At 47.0% G+C, this 23,534-nt stretch overlaps 1 protein-coding gene across 4 annotated transcripts in view; it reads left to right on the top strand.

The window, feature by feature from the left end:
• The first annotated feature begins 278 nt into the window (after window positions 1-278).
• The window catches only part of pld3 (phospholipase D family member 3), a 48,685-nt gene continuing 25,429 nt past the window's right edge, over window positions 279-23,534 (top strand). Inside the window, exons 1-6 of one of the 4 annotated variants that reach the window (XM_072270132.1) lie at window positions 279-508; window positions 10,283-10,345; window positions 11,108-11,176; window positions 14,739-14,911; window positions 16,829-17,012; window positions 22,183-22,300. In XM_072270132.1, the coding sequence (XP_072126233.1) occupies window positions 10,319-10,345; window positions 11,108-11,176; window positions 14,739-14,911; window positions 16,829-17,012; window positions 22,183-22,300 (571 nt within the window). In that variant the 5' untranslated portion in view covers window positions 279-508; window positions 10,283-10,318. Of the gene's footprint in view, window positions 575-6,892; window positions 6,912-10,282; window positions 10,346-11,107; window positions 11,177-14,738; window positions 14,912-16,828; window positions 17,013-22,182; window positions 22,301-23,534 lie in introns of those variants that run through there. The other 3 variants (XM_072270133.1, XM_072270134.1, XM_072270135.1) reach the window with 3 other exon arrangements.

The raw sequence follows: 23,534 nt of genomic DNA, 5'->3' as shown, positions 1-23,534 counted from the left end.
GTGCCTCGCCTTCCCTTTCTCCCATGGTCCACTCTTCTCTCAGATTCCTTCTTCTCCACCTTTCCCACCCACCTATCGCATTGTAACTTGCCCTCCCGCTCCCCACTTTTCTATTCTGGTGCCTTCCCCCTTCCCACCCAGTCCTGAAGAAGGGTCTCAGCCTGTTGTTCATTTCCACAGACGCTGCCGGGCTCCTCCGGCATGTCGAGCGCGCTGCCGCCGCCGCCGCTTTCGGCTTTGCTTTGATCAGGGATGCCGGAGACGGGAACACGCTCTGATTGGCGCCGCTCCCGATTTCTGGGAATCATGTGATCCTGATGTCAGCCTCTGTAACTTGAGCTGGCCCGGCCGGCCGGCACACACGATTGGTGTGACCGCAGTCCTGTGCCGGACGTGAATCGTTCAGCTGCTGCCGTGTCCCGCGGCGTGGTCAGGCCGAACCGGGAACCGGCGAGTCACCCGGCAGTGCCGTGGACGGACACGCGAGACAGGAGGCGGACGTAAACTGGTAGGTTGGCCCTTCGCAGTCCCGCAGCCTTCGGTGAAAGTTGGACTCCTTTCTTGGAGATTAGAGGTACTGAAAATAAGGATTCAGGGGTCGGAAGGGTGAGGGGGTTCGGATCTGGGTGGAGCTTTGACGGGAGGTGGGGTGGGGGAGGCGGGTTCGATCTTGTTCTCGGGTGCTGTTTGTGTGGAGTTTGCACGTTCGTCCAGTTTCCTCCAGCATCCCAAGGTTAGTAGGTCAATTAGTCGCTGTAACCTTCTCCCAGTATGTAGGAGAGAACGTCGGTGAATGTAGGTGAGTGTATTGATGGGAACTTGGGGAGATGGGACCCCATTGCGGACGGGGTATTGGGGAGCAAGACACTGGGTGATGGGACCCCAGCGGGGACAGGGTATTGGGGAGCAGGACACCGGGTGATGGGACCCCAGTGGGGACGAGGTATTGAGGAGCAGGACACTGGGTGATGGGACCCCAGTGGGGATGGGGTATTGGGGAGCAAGACACTGGGTGATGGGACCCCAGCGGGGACAGGGTATTGGGGAGTAGGACACCGGGTGATGGGACCCCAGCGGGGACAGGGTATTGGGGAGCAGGACACCGGGTGATGGGACCCCAGTGGGGACGAGGTATTGAGGAGCAGGACACTGGGTGATGGAACCCCAGCGGGGATGTGGTATTGGGGAGCAGGACACTGGGTGATGGGAACCCAGTGGGGACCAGGGTATTGAGGAGCAGGACACTGGGTGATGGGACCCCAGTGGGGATGGATGGGGTATTGGGGAGCAGGATACTGGGTGATGGAACCTCATTGGAGATGGGGTGCTGGTGAAAGGGATTGTGGGTGCTGTCATCTATGTGTGGACAGGGTGCTGGTGAACAGGACTGTGGGTGGGGGAACTCCGTTGGGGACAGGTGCTGGTGAACAGGACACTGGATGCTGAGATTTGTGTGTGTGGGAAGTCAGCATTGGAGCATTGGAATATCAGGTACCCGACTTCACTTAAGCATAGAGAAGGCTAATTCCTTCACAGGGTGTGGGTGCCGAATTGCAGTCTTCGGGGGGCTTCATGTGTTAAACGCTGATGCCATCAGGTGCTGTGCCGACATGATGGAGAGCTGTCACCTTCTCTCTCAACACACTGGCCTGTGAGTTTCAGAAATGTTAGGTAGAGTTGTCAGGTACAACGGAGAAACAGGCCTTTTGTCCCAGTGAGTTTGCTGTGGAATCCTACTGCCCTTTGGCCTATTGGGTTTGTGCTGAATATCAGCCACCAGTTTACAGTGATCCTTTTTTAGTCCGTCCTCGTTCAAAGTAAGGTGTAACTGCTGCCTACCTTTGCCACTGGACTCTGCAACGTGGGATGTGATGCACAGTATATAGTTTTAGGGGCCAATGTAACAAAATTTCACCTCGAATAGACCATGGCACTTCTCCACCTTCAGTGAGGCTCTGTGTGAGGAGCCAAGGTGAGCCCTTGGGTGTAGGGAAGGGAGGAATATTCCCTTGCCTCGGATGGCTCAGCGGTTTAGACTAATGTGTGACGGAAGCTCAGATCACTTGGTGGTTTTGGAGGAGGAGCGGAGAGGTTTCTGCAACGTGCAGAGGGAACATTGTGCAGTCATCCGCACTTCCTCCCTATGTGGTTTTAGATTTGCACCAAACCAATCAGCCCTCCTGGCTGCACGGATCACTGCTGGCTTTGAAACCCCCACCAAAACCTGAGAGCTATTCGCCTTTCGAAATGAAAAGTGGGCCCTTTTACGGTTTCCACCGTAACTTAAGGGCCCAATTGTTGAAAGTAGGAATCACAGCAGTGAGTGAAGGCCATAGGGTCATATGACATAGGAGTAGTGATAGTCCATTCGGCCCATCAAGCCTGCTCTGCCATTCGATCATGGCTGATTTATTTTCCCTCTGACTATGGACTCACTTCCATGCATTCTGCAACACATGTTCACAGTACTATTTATTGACTTTTTTTTGTATTCGTCTTTCGTACATTGGTTGTTTGTCAGTCTTTGTGTGTAGTTTTTCATTGATTCTACTTTATTTGTTCTACTTTGAATGCCTGCAAAAAATGAATTTCATAGTAGTATATGATGACAAAGACATACTTTGAAAATAAATTTACCTTGAACACTGAACCCCATTCCCTGGTTTTCTCCCTGTATCCTTTGCCTTTACAAATCAAGGACCTATCAACCTCCACTTTAAAGATACCCAATGACTTGGCCTCCACAGCTGCCTGTGGCAATGAAGTCCACAGATTCACTGCCCTCCAGATAAAGAGATTCCTCCTCATTTTTGTTCTAAAGGGATACACTGCCATTCTGAAGCTGTGCCCTCTGGTCCTAAACTCCCCCACTATTGGTAACATACTCACCAATATTCAGTAGATTTCAATGAGATCCTTCCCTCATTCTTCTAAATTCTAGTGAGTACAGGGCCTGGGCCATCCCATTCCTCGTACGTTAACCCTGACAGCCAGAAGGGAAAGTTTGTAAGTTAGGTTGGAATCGGGCCGGGGGGGGGGTGCAGTGTGGGTGTGGGGTAGAAATAGACATGTTTGACACAAGAACAGAAGCAAGAGCTGATTGTAACTCTGACTGTAAATGTCACAGTCCTTTCAGTAACTGGTTTCATCAGTTCTACAGTGAAACACTTCCAGGTGCCCAAGGACTGTGGTAGGCAACACGTGCATTATAAACTCCCAGGACAAAACACTTCTGAAGTTCAAAGTGCGTTTATTATTAAGTTATGTATGCCATATACAACCTTGTGATTCACCTTCTTGCAGCCAGCCAGAAAACAAAGAAACACAATAAAAGATCCACACAACAAACACCATCAAACATCCAATGTGCGATTTTAAAAAGAACAAATCATGCAAACAATTAAAGTGAGCAAATAACATAGTGAGATCCTGAACCACAGAGTGAGCCACAGCCACAGAGCCAGTTCAGTGCCACAGCCAGTCCAGGGGCCTGACGGCTGCAGGCTGCAGGCCACAGCCACAGAGCCAGTTCAGTGCCACAGCCAGTCCAGGGGCCTGACGGCTGCAGGCTGCAGGCCACAGCCACAGAGCCAGTTCAGTGCCACAGCCAGTCCAGGGGCCTGACGGCTGCAGGCTGCAGGCCACAGCCACAGAGCCAGTTCAGTGCTGCGACGAGTAAAGCCTCATGGAGTAGTGAGCTGAACACCGGATCATACTTTGCCCCTGGCCTCGCTGTCTTAATATTTTAAATTTCTGTGCAATCTGTGTACTTTCTATGCGATTAACAAAAACTTCTAGAACACACATCAGGTCAGGCTGCATCTGTGAAGAAAGAAACAGTTTATGTTTTGGGTCTGTGACCCTATTCTCAGATTTCCAGCATCTGCAGTCTTTTTAAACTTTTGATTTGTGTTTCGATGAGTTGGTTTGGGTGGAACATTGGCCCTGGTCCCAAAATAAAATTGGCTTGTGAGTTTGTGATTCATCATCCATTTGCAGCTTCAAGCCTTGTCTCCTCCCCACCTCTGTACTCTCTGAAAACCCTGCATGGTTCCTCTAATTATGCTGCTGTGATCATCCTCAACGTTAGCTGCTCTGCCATTGCTGAATAAGTCCTCAGCATCTGTGATCCTAAACTCTGGAATTAGCTTTCCTAAACTTCTACCTGCTCTGGATTAGACTCTGAAAACACTGCTGTCACGGGTGCTACATAAATGCAAGCTGTCATTTGTGGCTGAGTAATTTGTGCAGACCGATACTGAAACGCAAGTTTCATGAGGAAGTCGGCACAGGATGAATGGGACAGCAGCTCTCCTCACTTCCCTGGAGCCTGACCCTGATCTCCTCACGATGCAGCAGCAGCACTTTCTGCTTGTGCTGTCGCCAGGCTACGTTAGTGAAATGACTGGAAGTGTCAAAGTAATGCCCAGTGTCTTCCCACTAACTTCCTCACAAAGAGTCGCAATTTTGAGGGAAGGTGGGGCTCTTTTGCTAAATATTATCATTTAATTTGAATCAATTTACATGGTTTCCTTCCAATTTTATGTTATGTAAATGTGATTTGGCGGTTGTTGTTTTCTTTTTCTTCTTATATATATAGATGATTGTAAGACGTATCGCTCTGGGAGTTGGTTCCTAATGGTTTTTTTTCTTTTTTTGTTTTATAGTTAGTGGGTTTTTTTTATTCAGCTGGAGTTCTCTTTTTTTCCTTCTTTTCCTTTTATAAATTTTTTTTCATTAGCATATGTAAGTCTTTTTTCCAGCTTTATTAATTATATACTAATTTGTTGAATTTCTGTATTTTATAGCTGTAGAAGATTATATATTAATAAAAAGATTTAAAAATGCAATTAACGAAGCCTCTAATTGGTTGCGATCAAAGTCATTAACCAATGAACAGAAATCTAACAAAGTTCTCCCTTTTTACTGTAATGAATGTTGAAGGAAGGAAGCCAAGCAAATTATTACATATTGTTATGAATAGTATGACTTCCTTTATTTACTGCACACGTATGCTCATGGCAAGCCCCTCAACACAGGATGGTGGCAGGTGCATTGAGGAATGGGCCTTTTGGCCCATCGTGGCTGTGCTGGTGGCCTGTGCACTTCCTTGGCTGCGACACAACACACAGACGGCACTCAATGACTGAATGAGTGTGTTGGATGAATCCCACTCCCCCGACAACCTTGCTGGATATGACTGGCCTCTGGCTCAGGAATGGGCCTTTTGGCCCATCGTGGCCATGCTGGTGGCCTGTGCACTTCCTTGGCTGCGACACAACACACAGACGGCACTCAATGACTGAATGAGTGTGTTGGATGAATCCCACTCCCCCAACAACCTTGCTGGATATGACTGGCCTCTGGCTCAGGGGGTTTGTATTTTTTATTTATTTAGAGATTCAGAATTAGGTTCAATATTGCTGGCATATGTCACGAAATTTGTTTTGTGGCAGCAGTACCTTGCAATACAGAATGAAGCTACAAATTACGAGAGAGAGAGAAGTAAATATTTATTTATTTACAGATGCAGTATGGTGTAGGTCTTTCAGGCCCTTGGAGACTTGCTGCCCCAGCAAACCCCAAAAACCTCGATTTAATCCTAATTAATCACAGGACAGTTTACAATGACAATTAACCTAGCCGGTACATCTTTGGGTTGCGGGATGATACTGGAGGGCGCGTGGAAGACCCACACACTCCACGTCGATGAGCCTCCTTGGGGAACATCACCAGAATTAAACTCCAGAGCTGTAATGGCATCACACTGCCCACTACCCTGCCGTGTGTGTATGTGTGGTAGTGCTCAGGGGTGCAATTAAGAAGTCTGATGGTTGGGGGGTAGGGGGCGGTGAGGTAGAAACTGTTCCTGAAGTGTTGAGTGTGTTTTCAGACTTCGGTACCTCCTCGATCAGGAGAGGGCATGTCCTAGGTACAGCTTGGTAACAGGCCCTTGGAGCAATTCCATTCCCCCCACTAATTCCCTGCTGCGCATTTTCTCTCTCATTAACTCCTCAATGATCTTTCCCCACTTGCCACGGGGCAGTGTACTGTAGCTGATCAGCAACCCACCCAGTATGTCTTTGTGGCATGTTGGAGGAAACCAGAACACTAGGAAGAACTTGAGCATTTGCAATGTACATACATCTATTGATGCTCCTGGACACATCTTCAGTGATGTTCCTGGAATCATCGGGTGTTTTGGGACTTTCAACATCATACACCCTCGTCCAGGTGACCCAGCCGGGGCTGATCAGACCCCAGCTTGTGTCCAGATGGCTAGCTACTTATGATTCCATGGCTCCCCTCTTTTGAGCCACAGCCATCTTGAGGCCCTCTCTGCCGCATTGGTGGTACTGCAGATGGCTCTCCTCTTCCTCTCTCCCTCGATGCCCAAAATGCTGAAGGCTCTAACTAAAGAACGGGCTATGAATCCCCTACAACCAACCTCCACTGGGAGACACCTCGCTCTCCATCCAGCCTGCTGACAGTTGCTGACCAGTCCTGCGTACTTGCAGAGCTTCCTTTCAAAGGCCTCTTCCAAGCTATCTTCCCATGGGACTGTCAGCTCCAGCAGCACCACTTGTTTAGTCGACTCAGACACTAGGACAAGGTCTGGCCGCAGGGTGGTGGCTGCGGTATGGTTGGGGAACTTCAGCTGCCCTTCGAGGTCCACCAACAGCTGCCAGTCCCTTGCAGAGGACAGGATGCCTGCAGATGTTCTTTTGACAGGTATTGACTGCTCCCCAGCTCTGACAAAGGCAATGGTCTGCTTGGACGGTCGGGACCACTTCACCCACTCAACTCCTGCACTGATGGCTTCAGCGATGGTCTTCAGGACTTGAACATCAGAAAACTGCAGACGCTGGAAATCTTCAGTAAAGCTTGAAAATGCAAGAAGCACTCAGCAGGTCAGGCACCATCTGTGGAGAAAGAAACAGAGTTTCTAGTCCGAGTCTCTCTGAGGAAGAATCTGAGACCTGCAACGCCCATTGTTTCTCTTTCCTCAGATGCCACCTATCCTGCCGGGTATTCTCAACACTTTCTGTTTTGGTCACAGGGAGAACGTGCAAACTCCACACAGACAGCTTGACGGCTGAGCACCTGCACCCGTCTCGGGCTCCCAGCTGTCAGCCTCTTCAACTCTTGCTTCTTGTTCCCACAATGACCAGTCAGTGCTCAACCTCGTCCACTGCCAGAAAACCTGATATTCCACCTGGGTGGTCTACAAGCACATTGAATTTTCCAATTTCAGCCTGCCCACACCCGTTCTTCCTTTCTCTCTCCCTCTAACACATCCCCAACTTCTTCCCAAACTCCCTCCACCCCCAGCCCTCCATTTCCAATTTTCCACTAGTTCTGTCTGTGCTTGATTCTCCGTAATCTGGTTCCACTGACTTTCCCCTTTACTTATCAGATTCCAGCATCTGTGACGTCTTGTTTCTCTGATTATTGCCTTCCAGCCTGTCTGCCTACCTCCGGCCCCTGCCCTCCCTGTACCTGGCTCCATCACCTGCCAGCTCCTGCCTCACCCCCTCCTCGCTTCGCTGTCCTTGCGCTCTTCTCCCCCCCCCCATGCTCTCTGTCCTTGCGCAAGATCTCAATCTGAAACATTGACTGTCCCTCAGTCTCCGTGGATGTTCCCTGACCTGTTAACTTTGCTGCTGGTGGGTTTAGTTGTCTAGGCTGGGGCAGAGGAGTTTGGTTTAATCTCTGGTCAAATACTAAGTAAACAAAAGCACAGTTTCACTCTTGCACGTGGTTACATGTTTACAGGAAATGAAGGGGAGAGCAGTGCTGAACTGAGAATAACTATTTGTTTATTGAGATACAGTGCGAAATAGATCTCTTCCTAGAGATGCTGCCTGGCCTGCTGCATTCACCAGCAACTTTGATGTGTGTTGCGAAATAGGCCCTTCAGGTTGCACTACCCAGCAACTCCCGATTTAACCCCAGCTTCATCACAGACAATTTACAATGACTAATTAACCTACTAACCGGTACATCTTTGGACTGTGGGAGGAAACCCACTCATTCCAAGGGGAGTCTGTACACCAGAGCACGCTGGAATTGAACTCTGAACTCCGACGCCCCGAGCTGTAATAGTGTCGTGCCAGCTGGGTGCCACAATAGCACAGCAATCAGATTGCACTGTGTGAGGGTGGGGGCAGGGAGAGTGAAGCCTGGGGCAGAGCAGAATGTTGCACATTGGAGTAGTTTTAACAAGTTCTTTGTCGAAGGAAAGTGCAGAGAATTTGTGTTTAAACTTCCAGAAAATGTAAGTGGGGCCCCGGCTGGCCCCAGATCATGGCTTGGGTCATAGAACATGGATACAGTGGCTAGCAGAGGATTTTGCTGGGACTTGAGGGCCTGAGTTCTCGGGAAAGGTCAGATAGACTAGCTCTTTATTCCTTCTAACTTGGGTGAATGTGGGGAGATTTGATAATATATTAAAATATAAAATATATAAGTATATAAAATTATGAGTGCGACGTGGGGTAAATGCAGGCTGGGTTTGGGTGAGACTTGAACTGGAGGTGATAAGTGAAAGGTGAAGTAAATTGAGGGGAATCTTCTTCACTCAGATGGTGGTGAGAGTGTGGAATGAACTGCCAGCAAAAGTGCTGGATGTGGGTTTGATTTCAACATTTAAGAGAGATTGGGATAAGTACATGGCTTACAGGGGTATGGAGGGCTATGTTCCAGGTGAGGCAGAATAATAGATTCAGCATTGACTAGATGGGCCAAATGGCTGTTTGTATGCTGTGGTGCTCTCTGACCCAGACTCAGGTCTGCAGAGAGTACCATCTGTCAGAAGTGCTGAACGCATCACGTGCGTCAGTCTACCTGCCATCGTGTATGCTATACATATATACAGAAAAGGACCAGTAACATCACAAAGGGTCCCACCCACCCTGCTCATGGACTGTTTGTCCCCACTCCCATCAGGAGGCTACGTAGCATCCACTCCAGGACCACCAGACTCAAAAACAGTTCCTTTCCCCAAGCAGTAAGGCTGATCAACACCTCCACTGCTACTTTATTTAAATCTTCTAGATTTTTACTTTAATCTTGTGTATTTATGTTTATCGTGTTTTTCTATGACTGTCATCTTTGTCTTTTGTGGGTTTCTTTTATGCTGCATTGGATCCAGAGTAACAATTATTTCAAGCAACACACATCAAAGTTGCTGGTGAATGCCCTGACGAAGGGTCTCGGCCCAAATTGTTGACTGTACCTCTTCCTATAGATGGTGCCTGGCCTGCTGCATTCACCAGCAACTTTGATGTGTGTTGCTTGAATTTGCAGCATCTGCAGATTTCCTTGTGTATGCGTAACAATTATTTCATTCTTCTTTATATTTGTGTACAGGAAAGATACGAAACTATCTTGAATTTACTGTAAATATTTTTATTTATTCTCCCCATGTTCCCATCAACTCTCTTCCCCCCCCCCCCCCCCAGATTCTTCCATTCACCCACACACTCGGGGCAATTCCAGCGGTCAGTTAACCCACCAGACCCTACATCTTAGGGATGCAGAAGGAAGCCCACGTGGTTGTAAACAGGACATGCAAACTCTGTGACGACAGTGTCCGAGGCCGGGATTGAACCTGGGTCTCTGGTGCAGCCCTACCAGCTGTGCCATCCATTAAGCAGCACCGGGTGGGAGAGAGCAGTCACTCGGAAGGACAGTGGGACGGTGGCCTGTAGGATCCTGAGGGACTTGAATCAAAGTTATCGACAAGGACCGTCTGAGTGGCTCGGAGATAATGATACTTAAGAGCAGGTGGCCATTGTTCAGGCTGTCTGCTGTTGTGGTCTCGCGATCTAGTAACCAGTGACCTCTAGCTCTGTTGCATAGTGGTTAGCACAGCTTGGGGCGTTGAAGTTTGAATTCATTTCCGGTACCATTCGTGAGTAGTTTGTATGTTCTCCTCATGAAGTGCATGGGTGCTCCCACGGTCCACGGACATGCGGGTTGGTAGGTTAATTGGTCGTTGTAAGTTGTCCTTTGATTAGGCTGGGGTTAAATCGGGGGTTGCTGGGCAACATGACTCAAAGGGCCTGTTCTGTGCTGGATCCCAATAAATATCACTAAATAAATAAGGGAGTTGGATACGAGAAACATTATTTTTAAATCCAGAGTCACAGCTTGGGAGTCAAGGGGCAAGTGGGAAAATAGACAGAAAGGTCTATACTTTGTTCAGTACCTTACTGGGTGTGTGGTGCTGCCTTTTTTTCCCCTCTTCACTAATGCCCCACCTTGTCCCATTCTGCAGCTATGTGACTGAGCTCCAATCCTGCGCGATAACAACATGAGGCTACAGCTGATCCACCAAAAGGTAATTGTGTCCCTGACACTGTGCTGGGGGTAGCTGGTGTCATGGGACTGGGCCTGGTCTCATCGGCATCTCCAGGACCATTTATGATCGATATTTATTGCGCTCGATTCTCGTTCCTGCTAGATCCTTGGTTCTCTATTGAGAGGAAATTTGATGGAGGTATGCAAAATTATGAGGGGTATAGATAGGGTAAATGCAAGTAGGCTTTTTCCACTGAGGTTGGGTGGGACTGCAACTAGAGGTCGTGGGTTAAGGGGGAAAGTTGAAATGTTTAAGGAGAGCGGGGGGAAACTGCTTCACTCAGAGAGTCGTGAGAATGTGGAGCAAACTTCCAGTGGTACATGCGAGCTCGATTTCAACATCTAGGAGAAGTTTAGATGGGTACGTGGATGTGCTTGGGGCCTGGTGCAGGTCGATGGGAGTAGGCAGTTTAGATGGTTTGGCACAGACTAGGTGGGCCAAAAGGCCTGTTTCTGTCCTGTACTTCCCTGACTAACATTTCTATCCCTTTGCATTGATATTGTGTGAGAGAATACGGGGGGGGGGGGGTGGAGGGGGAAGAGATTGTGTGAGAGAAGAAGTGTATGCACGCATGTGTGTGTGAGCTGTCATTAACTGGTGATAGTGGGAACAGGTTCAATGTTACACAGTCAGTCAGTGCCCAGTCCTTTGTATTTCGAAACCAAAGGTCCTGTGGGACTCGGGAAACTCACCGTTAGCGCCGTTAACTCCTTCTGACCATGATCTTCTTTCTCCCTGTAGATGAAGCCATCACTACCATCGCCCAATGGGAGTGTAAGCTGCACCCCACCAACCCCAGGACTGCACAAGGTACGCGTCCAACCTCCAACACGTCCCTGCGGTCTGGGAAAGTCTGTCACCAGGAGGATGGGCAGGTCTGTCCTGCTCAGCGTGGGTGGTTTCCACAGCAACACAAGGGTTAAATTATAAGGATAGGTCACGTTATGTTACTTCTGTTTAAACATAGCGTGGGTTAACAGTAAAGAATCATATTTATTTACAGTAATAAACAAACATGTCTTAACCCCGCCATGTGCTGAAACATTCTAGCAATCCTGCGCGTGCTCAGTGCTCTGTCCAATCCTGTACTGGCACATCATTGCACGTGATATCATCACATCTTCCTTTCCTTAAAGAGAAAAAATAATAAAGCAAATACATAATTCAACAAGTCTCCTATCAGTCTCTCTGTGGGTTTATGAACACGAGTAGACCTTCTAAGTGGTACACACATATCTTGTGTTTCCTTGTTATTATTTACATGTTTTGTGTCGTCTGCATCAGTTAACTGAATCCCTGAAGAATCACATCTACCTTTCATTAAAAAGAAAAACAAGTAACAACATTAACCAATAAACAAATCTATATCTGCTAACTGAAACTTTGAAGTTGGCTCTTCGCTTTCTGAGCCATGTCTCTTCTTGTGCTTCTTCTTTGCTGCTTTAAGCTTTTCTTTATGTATCTGAACTAAGCTTTTTGGTATACTCTCACATGTCTCCTGGTTGGAATCTGGAATTTCAGGTAAGCAGTTCACGCTGTCCTCCTCAGCAATCTACTTCCCTGCTTCTGTTTGGACTGTATCTTTCCTAATTCCTTCCACTTCCATTTGTAAAGTTTCAATAAAACTTCTCAATTCCTTCACTTGTGCTTTCACTTCTTCCTTATACTGTGCCCACTGTGAGCGTTCTTCCTCTAGACGGTGATTAGATTGAATCTCATATTCTCTCTGTGTCTCTCTCATTATCGCTTTCATTGAAGCAACTGCATCCTCCCATCACTTTTTCACATCATCAATTGCCTCCTGTTTGGTCGTCTCAGACACTGCAGCTGCTGCTTTTATATTCTCCATGTCAGCATTTGCATAAAGTGCATCTACATAGGATTCCTCACGATCATCTTCAATCACTGTGTTTACTTGTTTCATTTTATTTTCCTTCTTTCTACTTCTACAACAGCGCAAAAAATGATTAATCTTACCGCAGTTGTAGCAAGTTTTTGCCATATGTGAAACACTGATTTGGGTGATGTTCCCGTGCACAGCAATCACGTGACTTTTTTCTTTCAAATGCTGTCTTGCTCCCTGTCGGTTTTGTCAACATATTATTATATTTCTTAATATATTTGTGCTTTTTTTACAGCGTTTACATTGCAGTTTTCAACAAAAAGCTCTTCGGCCTGCGACATTACGGTCTCAGAAGCTTTGCAAAGCGCGAAAGCTTTTTGAGAATTTAAATCTTGCTCTCTCAACAGCCTTCCTCTCAGTGCATTATCTTGAATGCCATAAACAATCTTTAATAAGAGAGTCTGTGAGCAATCCAAACTTCCACGTTCTGCTACACTTTCTTAACTCAGTCACATACTGATCAATTGTTTCAGTAGCTCTAAGCACACGTGAAGAATTTAAATTGCTCATACGTTAAATTACACTTAGGTATACAAAATACTTCAAATCTGTCCATTATCGACTTCAAATTGAAATTATCTCCATCTTCAAAGACAAAATTATTATATACCTCGACTGCGTCATTCCCGATTACATGGAGCGGGACTGCAGCTTTAGTTTTGTCCGCTTTTCCATCAGCTCCGATCGCCGATAAATATATTTCAAACGTTGCTTGAATATCCTCCCATTCTCAGCTACATTGCCAGTCAGCTGCAATTTTGGTGGGGGTTGTAAATCTTTCATTTTACTGTTCACAGTTCAAACTTTTTTTTCGATTATCTTCGATTCTTGATCTTCCCGTATTATTCTCCCAGAACCACTTCTGACACCATGTTATGTTACTTCTGTTTAAACGTACCATGGGTTAACAGTAAAGTATCATATTCTGGAAGAATTAGAGAACTTTTATTTACAGTAATAAACAAACATGTCTTAACCCCGCCACGTGCTGGAACATTCTAGCAATCCCGTGCATGCTCAGTGCTCTGTCCAGCCATGTACTGGCAGATCATTGCACGTGATATCATCACAGGTTACACAGGCTGGGTTAATGTGTGTACACAATTAGCAGATGACCCTTTTGAGAGAATCACAGTGGACACCGTCAGAGCTGGGGGGGAGTCTCCTCTGAAAGGACAACTCATAACAAGTTTGTACGTTCTTGTGTGACCTGATCTGCCGACTAGAGCAGGGCAGTTCCAGAGTGAACTCGGAAACTTCTTTGTCATGGGGTAGGTGCTGAAAGTGAGTGGTGGGTGTCCAGTCAGAATGCTAGTGCGTCAAAATGGAGTTTATTGTTCTGCATGTATACACTGTGATTAAAACCTTATTTGCAGCAGCATCAGAGGCTGCAAACATAAATTCAGTTAAGCATTTACAAGAAAACAATAAATTAATAACAACAGTTATACACGAAAGGACACAATAGGACCAAATTGTAATGCAAAGTGATGGTAGTGTTGCTATGCTGGGGTAGAGAATAGGGTTGTGCAGGCTGGTTGAAGAACTGAATGGTTAAAGGGAAGCAGCTGTTCTTGGACTTGAGTCAGGCAGGACTTCAGGCTTCTGTACCTCCTGCCTGATGGTGCTGTGCATGGCCCAGATGATGGGGTCCTCTGACAGAGGTAGCCCTCTTCAGCTGACACCTCCTGTAGATACTACTGACGGTGGGGGAGAGGGATGTGCCCGTGATGTATTCAGCTGAGTCCATTACTCTGCAGCTTCCTATGTTCTTGCACATTTGAATTACCACACCAGAGCATGATGCAACCAGTCAGGATAGTTTCCGTAAGAAATAAGACAAAGGAGCAGAAGTCGGCCATTCGGCCCATCGAGTCTGCTCTGCCATTTTATCATGAGCTGATCCATTCTCCCATTTAGTTCCACTGCCCCGCCTTCTCACCATAACCTTTGCTACCCTGGCTACTCACATACCTATCAATCTCTGCCTTAAATACACTCAATGACTTGGCCTCCACTGCCGCCCCTGGCAACAAATTCCATAGGTTCACCACCCTCTGCTAAAAAATGTCTTCGCATCTCTGTTCTGAACGGGCGCCCTTCAATCTGTAAGTCATGCCCTCTCATACTAGACTCCCCCATCCTGGGAAACAACTTTGCCACATCCACTCTGTCCATGTCTTTCAACATTCGAAATGTTTCTGTGAGGTCCCCCCTCATTCTTCTAAACTCCAAGGAGTTTCAGCAGTATAATAATCGATATTAGTGGAAGCAACATCTAACAGTCTGGGAAATCTGCTGGTCTGCAACAGCCAGAATGCATTATCAGAATTTGCCCTGTGCCTTGCTTTTACCGACTGCAGTGTCTCTCTGGAAGGGCCTGTGTGGAGAGGTTTGTGGACAGATTGTTGGGTGGGGGTGCAGTGTTGCTGTTTTAGCCCACACTGAATGTGAATCTTCCTGCTTCAGATCTACCGAGAGGCAGCCATGGTGCTGTCTGTCATCCTCATCCTCGTCCTCGTGATGCTGGTGCAGCTGCTGCTTTTCCCACTCAACCAGCGAGTCAGCCACACGGCTCGGACGCAGGGCGGAGAGCTACAGCCAGACGAGGACCAGAGCAAGGCTTGCACTGACCCCTGCAGGTACCCCATGGCATAGCGGGCTGTTCAGCCTCCTGAGGTTAGCCTAGCCTTGGGAATGCTGGGCTGTAGTGGTTTCTCCAATTATCTGGGCGGGTTGGGGGTTGGGGGAGGGAGGAGTGTCAAATTCCATCATCTCCTGCTGGTATCCCGGGGAACAGATTGGCAGCAGTGTATCCTGGGTGTATTCTGTGGCATTGGCAGTGGTGCGCCCTGTTGTAGCAGGTTTACTTCTGTCAGCTAATAAAGTGGCCACTGAGTGTGTCTTTGTGATCTCCTGCTGTTGTAGCCCATCCACTTCTAGGTTTGACATGCTGTGCATTTAGAGCTGCACTTCTGCACACCACTGTTGTAACATGTGGTTATTTGAGTTACTGTCACCTCCCTGTCAGCTTGAACCAATCTGGCCATTCTCCTCTGACCTCTCATTAGCAAGGTGTTTTGTCCCACAGAACTGCTACTCACTGGATATTTTTTGTTTTTCACACCATTCTCTTTAAACTCTCGAGACTGTTCATGAAAATCCCAAGAGGTGAGCATTTTCTGAGATACTCAAACCTCCCTGTCTGGCACCAGCAATCATTCCATGGTCAATGTCACAGGTCACATTTCTTCCCCATTCTGATGTTTGGTCTGAACAACAACTGAACCTCTTGACCATGTCTGCATGCTTCCATGCATTGAGTTGTTGCCACATGATCGGCTGATTAGGTATTTGCATTAATGAGTAGGTGTACCTAATAAAGTGGCTTCTAAGTGCAGATTTTTCCAGTAGAAGTCAAGTTCTCTCCTAATAAAGATTTATTCTATGAAGCATTAAGGCTAACAAGGTTTGGCTGCATAACCTATAGTTGGTGTCACTAACATAGAACATTTCATCTGAGCATAGGTCCTTTGGCCACAATGTTGTGCCGATCTCTTGCTTTAAGGTCAATCTAACCTTTTCCTCTTGCATAGACCTCTATTTTTCTGTCATCTATGTGCCGTCTAAGTGTTTCTTAAATGCCCCTAATGTTTCTACCTCTACCACCACCCCAAGGGTGTTCCATGCAGTCAGCACTCTCTGCGCGAAGAACTTGCCTCTGACAGTCTCTCCCCACTATGGTTTCCTCCAATCTCCATATTCCCCACTATGGTTTCCTCCAATCTCCGTATTCCCCCTTGTGAAAGCCATTTTCATCCTGAGGAATAAGTCAGGATGCCCAGGGCTGCCCACCCAGTCTATTTCTGTTATCTTGTACACCTCTATCAAGTTACTTTTCATCCTCCTCTGCTTCAAAGAGAAAAGCCCTAGCTCGTTCAGCATTTCCTCATGAGACATGGCAGCCTTTTCTGATTATCTGGACTGCATTCCTTCAGTACAGACAGTGCCAGATCTGCGAATGATTAAGGAACAGACTAATTCCCACTCCCATCAGGGGGAGGATACTCCAGGACCACAAAACCTAAAAACGGTAACTTTCTCCAAGCAGTAAGGCTGATCAACACCTCCACCCACTAACCCAACCCTCCACCACTACTTTATCATTTCCTGTCAGAGTCGCCTTGTGTACAGACTGTCCTGGACCTAGTGTCACTTCATGGACATACAATCAATCTATATAAGCTATCTTATATGTATTGTTTTTTTATTGTTTTGTGTTTTTGTTTTGTGCTACGTTGGATCTGGAGTAACAATTTTCTATCACGCTGGAAATGACATTAAGCAACGTTGCATTAATAAGGTTTCCCTGCCCCTCGGTGTGAGTGGGAGTCGCGGGGGACAGTATTACAGCCCTGGCTTCCAGGTCCCACCCATTACCTAATGCCACTTCTGTGAGGGGGTGCCAGCCAAATGTAGTGACGGGGAGAGATCTCGTTGTAATGAATTATTTTTTTTGTTCAAGTTCCACCTACTGAAGATCATTCTTCTGTTCCCAGTCTCACCCTTGTCGAAAGCATTCCAGAAGGGATGCACTTTGATCCCAATTTCACCAGGAATCCCTCCATTTCTGATGGTTGGATGAGGCTGTTAAGCAGTGCTGGGAGCAGCGTTGACATCGCTTCCTTCTACTGGACCATGAGAAACAACGACACGAAGACAGCAGAGCCCACAGCCAGGCAGGTGGGTCAGGAGGTGCTCAGTGTCAGTGACCTCTGCCCGTAACCCATCACTGACATCTTCACAGGCACGCGGGAGTGGAAACGATGCATGGGCCACCCTTGGTCATAGATGAATTTAACAGAGAAACCGGCCCTTTGGCCCATCTAGTCCATGTCAGCCACAGCATTCTCCCTGCTAGCCTGAGCTGCCTGCATGTGTCCCATAACCCTCGAACCCACTTTCCTTCATTCAAATGCCTGTTAAATATTGCTGTGAACCTGGCAGCTCATTCCTGCTACTTACTGACCTGTTACCTCTCGAGTTTCCCATCTTATCTTGCACCTGTACTCTAGTTGTGGTCTCCCCAACCCTAGGGAAAACCCTGTGGTCATCCACCTTATGCATTCCCTCATGATTTTACAAACATCTGTGAAGGCATCCCTCATCGTCCTGTACTCCAGGGAATAAGACAGTCTGGCCAACCATTCTGTATAACCCCGACCCTCTAGTCTCTAGCAGGTAGCATCCTCATGTAGAGTGCCTATAAAGAGTATTTCCCCCCCCCCCCCCATTTGGGAGTTTTTGTGTCATATTGTTTCACAACATTGAATCACAGTGGATTTGATTTGTCATTTTTTGACACTGATCAACAGAAAAATACTCCTTCATGTCAAAGTGAAAACAGATCTCTACAAAGTGATCTAAATCAATTACAAATATAAAACGCAAAATAATTGCATAAGTATTCACCCCCCCTTTGATATGACACACCAAATCATCACAGGTGCAGCCAATTGGCTTGAGAAGTCATCTAATTAGTTAAATGGAGATCACCTGTGTGCAGTCAAGGTGTTTTGATTGACTGTGGTAAAAATACACCTGTATCTGGAAGGTCCAATCGCTGCTGAGTCAGTATCCCGGCAAAAACTACACCATGAAGACAAAAGAACACTCCAAGCCATTCCATGAAAAGCATATTGAAAAGCACAAGTCAGGAGATGGATAAAAGAAAATTTCCAAGTACCTGAATATCCCTTGGAGTACAGTTAAATCAGTCATCAAGAAATGGAAAGAATTTGGCACAGCTGTAAGTCTGCTTAGAGCAGGCTGTCCTCAAAAACTGAGTGACCGTGCAAGAAGGGAACAGTGAGGGAGGCCACCAAGCGTCCTGTGACAACTTTGGAGGAGTTGCAAGCTTCAGTGGCTGAGATGGGAGAGGCTGCACATACGACAACTGTTGCCTGGGTGCATCACCAGTCACAGCTTTATGGGAGAGTGGCAAGGAGAAAGCCACTGTTGGGAAAAAAAAACTTACATGAAATCTCAGTTGGAGTTTTCCAGAAGGCATGTGGAAGATTCTGAAGTCAGCTGGAAGAAGGTTCTATGGTCTGATGAAACCAAAATGAGCTTTTTGGCCATCAGACTAAACACCACACGTCATCAAAAACACACCATCCCTACTGTGAAACATGGCTGCATCATGCTGTGGGGACGCTTCACTGCAGCAGGGCCTGGAAGGCTTGTGAAGGTAGGGGGTAAAATGACTGTAGCAAAATACAGGGAAAACCTGATGCAGTCTGCAAGAGAACCTTGACTTGAGAGATTTGTTTTCCAGCAAGACAATGACTCCAAGCAGAAAGTCAAAATTACACAGGAATGGGTTAAAAATAACAAAGTTAATGTCCTGATGGCCAAGTCAGGGTCCAGACCTCAATCTCGTTGAGAATTTGTGGCTGGACTTGAAAATGGCTGTTCACTCGCAATTCCCATGTAACATAACAGAGCTTCAGCAGTTTTGTAAAGAAGAATGTGGAAAAATTTCAGTGTCCAGATGTGCAAAGCTGTTAGACACCTATCCACACAGACTCAAGGCTGTAATTGCTGCCAAGGGTTCATCTACTAGTTACTAACTTGAAGAGGGTGAGTAATTATGCAATCAATTATTTTGTGTTTAATAATTGTAATAAATTTAGACCAATTTGTAGAAATTTGTTTTCACTTTGACACAGGTATTTTCTGTTAATCAGTGTCAAAAAAGCCAAATTAAGTACACTGTGATTCAATGTTGTAAAACACGAAAACTTCCAACGTATTGAATACTTTTTGTAGGCACCATATCTCTTCTGCACCCTCTTCAGCTTGACAATGTCTTTCCTATAACAGGGAGACCAAATCTGTACACAATAGGCCAAGCACGGTCCCATGGGCGACTTTTATAATGTCCCTGCTGATCAACGTGATGCCTTGACTGATGAAAGCCAGCCTTCTCCACCCTGTCTACGTGAACGGCCATTTTCAGTGAACTGTGCCCTTGTGGGCAGGACTGTGCTGCAGCAGTCTCCAGATGGCCAGATGGACACAATTTCAGTACCTCGCATGAAAATTGTGAGCACAGCAATCTTCCTAACAGGCCTGCCATCTGTCCACATAAACGTTCACTTCCACCACCACAGAGTAGATGTGATGTGTCCTGCCTTCAAAGCACACTGCAGTTACTTGCCCAGGACACTCAGACAGCATTTCCTAAACTCTGCCATCCCTCCTCCTTGAAGGAAAATGACAGCAACTGCAAGGAAATTAGAATCCAAATCAGGTTTGATATCACTGGCATATATCGTAAAATTTCGCAGTAGCAGTTCATTGCAATATATGATTTTTTTTAAAAAACTATAAGTTGCAATAAATATATATATAAAAAAAGAGAATTTACTTAAATAGTGCATTAAAAAAGGAGGAAAAAACATACTGAGCTAGTGTTCTTGGTTCATTATCCATTCAGAAATCTGATGGCAGAGGGGAGGATGTGTTCCTGAAATGTTTACTGTGGCTCTTCAAGCTCCTGAATCTCCCTCATGATGGCTGCCACCTTTGGCATCACCTTTTGACGGGGTCCTGGATGCAGAGCAGACTAGTGCCCTTGATGGATCTGTCTGAGTTTACGTCTCTCTGCAGCTTTCTCTGGTCCCGTGCAAGGGCCCCGTCCATACCAGACGGTGATGCAGCCAGTTGGAATGCTCTCCACGGTACATCTGTAGAAATTTGGGAGTTGACAGCTCCTACGGGCTCCCATTCAGTTCATTGATTCAGCACAGTAACAGGCACTTCCAGCCCAGCGAGCTCGCACCGCTGTGTTACACCTACGTGCCAAGTAATCTACTAACTTGTACACCTTTTGACTGGGAGGAAATCGGAGCACCCGGAGGAAACCCACACATTCATGGGAAGAACATACAAACTCCTTACGGACAGCGACAGAATTGAACCCGAGTCTGTGGCGTTGTATTAGTGTTAGGCTAATCACAACGTTACCATGCTACCTTGTGGCTAGTCCTTCATTGTCATTTGGTCTTAGTCCATAACTGTAGAAGCAACACTCGGCTATTCAGCCCATCGAGACTGCTCCAACATTCTTTCATGGCTGATTTATTGTACCTCTCAACTCTATTCTCCTATCATCTCCTTGTAACTTTTGACACCCTGACTATTCAAGAACATATCCTCCAAGTTGAGTGAACTTGGCCTTTTCTCCTTGGAGCGACAGAGGATGAGAGGTGACCTGATAGAGGTGTATAAGATGATGAGAGGCATTGATCGTGTGGACAGCCAGAGGCTTTGTCCCAGGGCTGGAATGGCTAATGTGAAGAGGTATAGTTTGAAAGTGCGTGGAAGGTTGGCGGGGAGGGGGTGATAGAGGGAAGTTTTTCGCACAGATTGGTGGGTGCATGGAATGCACTGCCAACAACGGTGGTGGAGGCGGAGACAATAGGGTCTTTTAAGAGACTCTTAGATAGCTACATGGAGCTTAAAAAAGTAGAGGGCTATGCGGTGGGGAAATTGTAGGCAGTCTCTAGAGTAGGTAGCATGGTCAGCACAACATTGTTCTATATTAAGTTCTGCTTTAAAGATACTCAATGATTTGCTGTCTGTCGTCATGAATTCCATAGATTCACCACCCTCTGGCTAAAGAAATTCCTCCTCATCTCTGTTCTAAATGGACGTCCATTCTGAAACTGTGGCCTGTGGTCTCTCCACACCCGCTCTTATCAGTTCACCAGATCTCGTCGCTCCTTCTCCCACATCTGTGATCCTGTGCTGCGGTCATTGACTTCAATACCGGTTTCAAAGAAAAAAAGCAACTTTATTGGAAGTGCTACAATAAATCGTTTCAAACTGCAATGACAACTGAACCTATTGATGATAGAGAAACTGTCCAATTGGCCCCTCTGGCCCTCTGGCTGCACTATGCAGCAGGGAGGGGGGAACATCGACTCAGACCATGAGAGGCCCGCGTCGGGCATTTTCATATCTTACAAGGTGCAGATTGGAGGTCTGTGTGGGGCGCCACTCCTTGCACAGACACTAGAGCAATGTGTGGTTAAGTGCCTTGCTTAAGGACACAAGTACGCAACCACAGTGGAGGCTCAAACTAGTGACCTTCAAATCACTAGACGAGCACCTTAACCACTTGGCCACGTGCCCAACGCAAATGCAGCAACCCTGGCCTAATTCACAAGACAATTTACCTACTAACCGGTAAGATGTTTGGATGTGGAAGGAAACCGAAGCACCAGGAGAAAGCCCACGCATTCCACAAGGGGTCATAACAGGGGCTCCTTGCAGATCATATTGGAATTGAACCCTGAGCTACAAAAGAATTGTGCTAACAACTGTGCTGCTATTGCACCCGACTAACTTCAACCGAATTAAAATATCGCCATACTGATCTGGGAAGCAATTGATTTCCCCGCAGTGTCCAGCACTTCTTTCGTGCCCATTGACAGCACGTTTTATTTTTCAGAGATGCCAGGAGTCTACCCCTGGAAGAAGGCCAAGCATCCAGCTTGGGCAGGGCCCTCAACTCCATGGGCAGTTTGGTCAGGCCCAGGGGGAGGTCAATCTCCTCTTGGTCTTCACGCTGCCCTGTGAACCCCTGCAGTGACTGTAGTTGTGCTGTGTAGGGTTTAATATAAATTCCTTGCTCTTCCCTTGGGTCTTGGGCTAACCAGCTCTGTTTCCTTCGGCGATACGAACACACCCATCCTACCCAGATCTCTGTTCTTGCAGCCTCTCACAGTTGACTCCATCCACCCCATCTCATTCCTGTTGCTGAATGTATGGCCCCGTGCTATCCTGCACTGAATTCCGTCTGCACCTGTCGCTAACCTCCTGATCTGTGGCCTTGTCTCCTCAGGGGGAAGCTATACTAAAGGAACTGCAGAGAGTATCTGGGAAGCTCTCAGTCCGAGTTGCTGTTAGCAAGCCGAACAAGGAACAGACTCTGGCCGACCTTAATCTGCTGAAGCAGAGTGGTGAGGAAACTGGGGTGCTGGGGAGCGATCGGGATACCAGAGTGTGTTGGAGGTGGGAGAATGTTGCTGGATGGAAGGTGTGTGGAGAGATCCTGTGGCAGAGAATGGGGATTGGGGCTAATGGCGCTGTTTAAGAGGGTGAGAGGCTTCAACAGTTCTGGCCGGTGGTTCAGTGGGACACCAGACTTCGTTGTTTCCTTCTCCCAGGTGTGTGACCCAGTGCTGCTTGTCATCGACGTCACTGGGCTGGAATGCAGATCCAACCCAGGTGCAGGGTTTTGCTTGGAAGTGTTGCCTGTCCACGATGTGAATGAATTATCAGAAGTGTAGGTGGAGCGATACACATGGTCAGCTAGAGAAGTGGGTAACAGTGCTGTGCGATATTAGAATAGTACATCAGGAAGCGGAGATAAAACTACTTTGGTGGTGACTTCTTATCTTCATTTTGGGGGATTTTTTTTCCATATCTGATTTACAGAAAAATTGGTTTACAGACAGTTCTCCGGGACAGAACCCTTGGTAACCAGGGACGGCCTGTACTTGTCTTAAAGCAGGGGTTCCCAACCTTTTTTATGCCATGGACCCCTACCATTATCCAAGGGGTCCTTGGAACTCCTGCCTTAGAGGGAGTGGACCACCACTCTGTGCAGATGTGAATGAGGAGAGATAAAATAGGTTGCATTTTGAAAGGGCACCTGAGTTTGTAACGCTTTGACAAATAGACGGGGGGGGTGGTCAAATGACTGAATAGTGTTGAGGTGGACAGTCCATGTTTAAGAAGCAATTAGATAATGGTAATTGGGTTATTATTGTTAGATGCATGAAGATACAGCAAAAAGCTTTTTGTCTGCCTGCCATCTTGGCAGATCATTCCAGATATCAGTACATGGCAATGGTACGAAAGGAGAAACGGTTGTAGAGAATGACCTGCCCTGGTAGATGTTACTGTGCAGACGTCATGAGGAGTGGAAGGGAGGGGCCATGAGGAGATAGTACAGTGCCAGTGGAGAATATCACAGTGCAGAGGTCGTGAGGAGTGGAAGGGAGGGGCCATGAGGTAGTACAGTGCCAGTGGAGAATATCACAGTGCAGAGGTCATGAGTGGAAGGGGGGGGCCATGAGGAGATAGTACAGTGCAGAGGTCATGAGTGGAAGGGAGGGGCCATGAGGAGATAGTACAGTGCCAGTGGAGAATATCACAGTGCAGAGGTCGTGAGGAGTGGAAGGGAGGGGC

This window comes from Mobula birostris, chromosome 10 (assembly GCF_030028105.1).
Source record: "Mobula birostris isolate sMobBir1 chromosome 10, sMobBir1.hap1, whole genome shotgun sequence".
NCBI classification, from domain to species: Eukaryota; Metazoa; Chordata; class Chondrichthyes; order Myliobatiformes; family Myliobatidae; genus Mobula; species Mobula birostris.
This window is presented reverse-complemented; position numbering and strand designations above follow the sequence as displayed.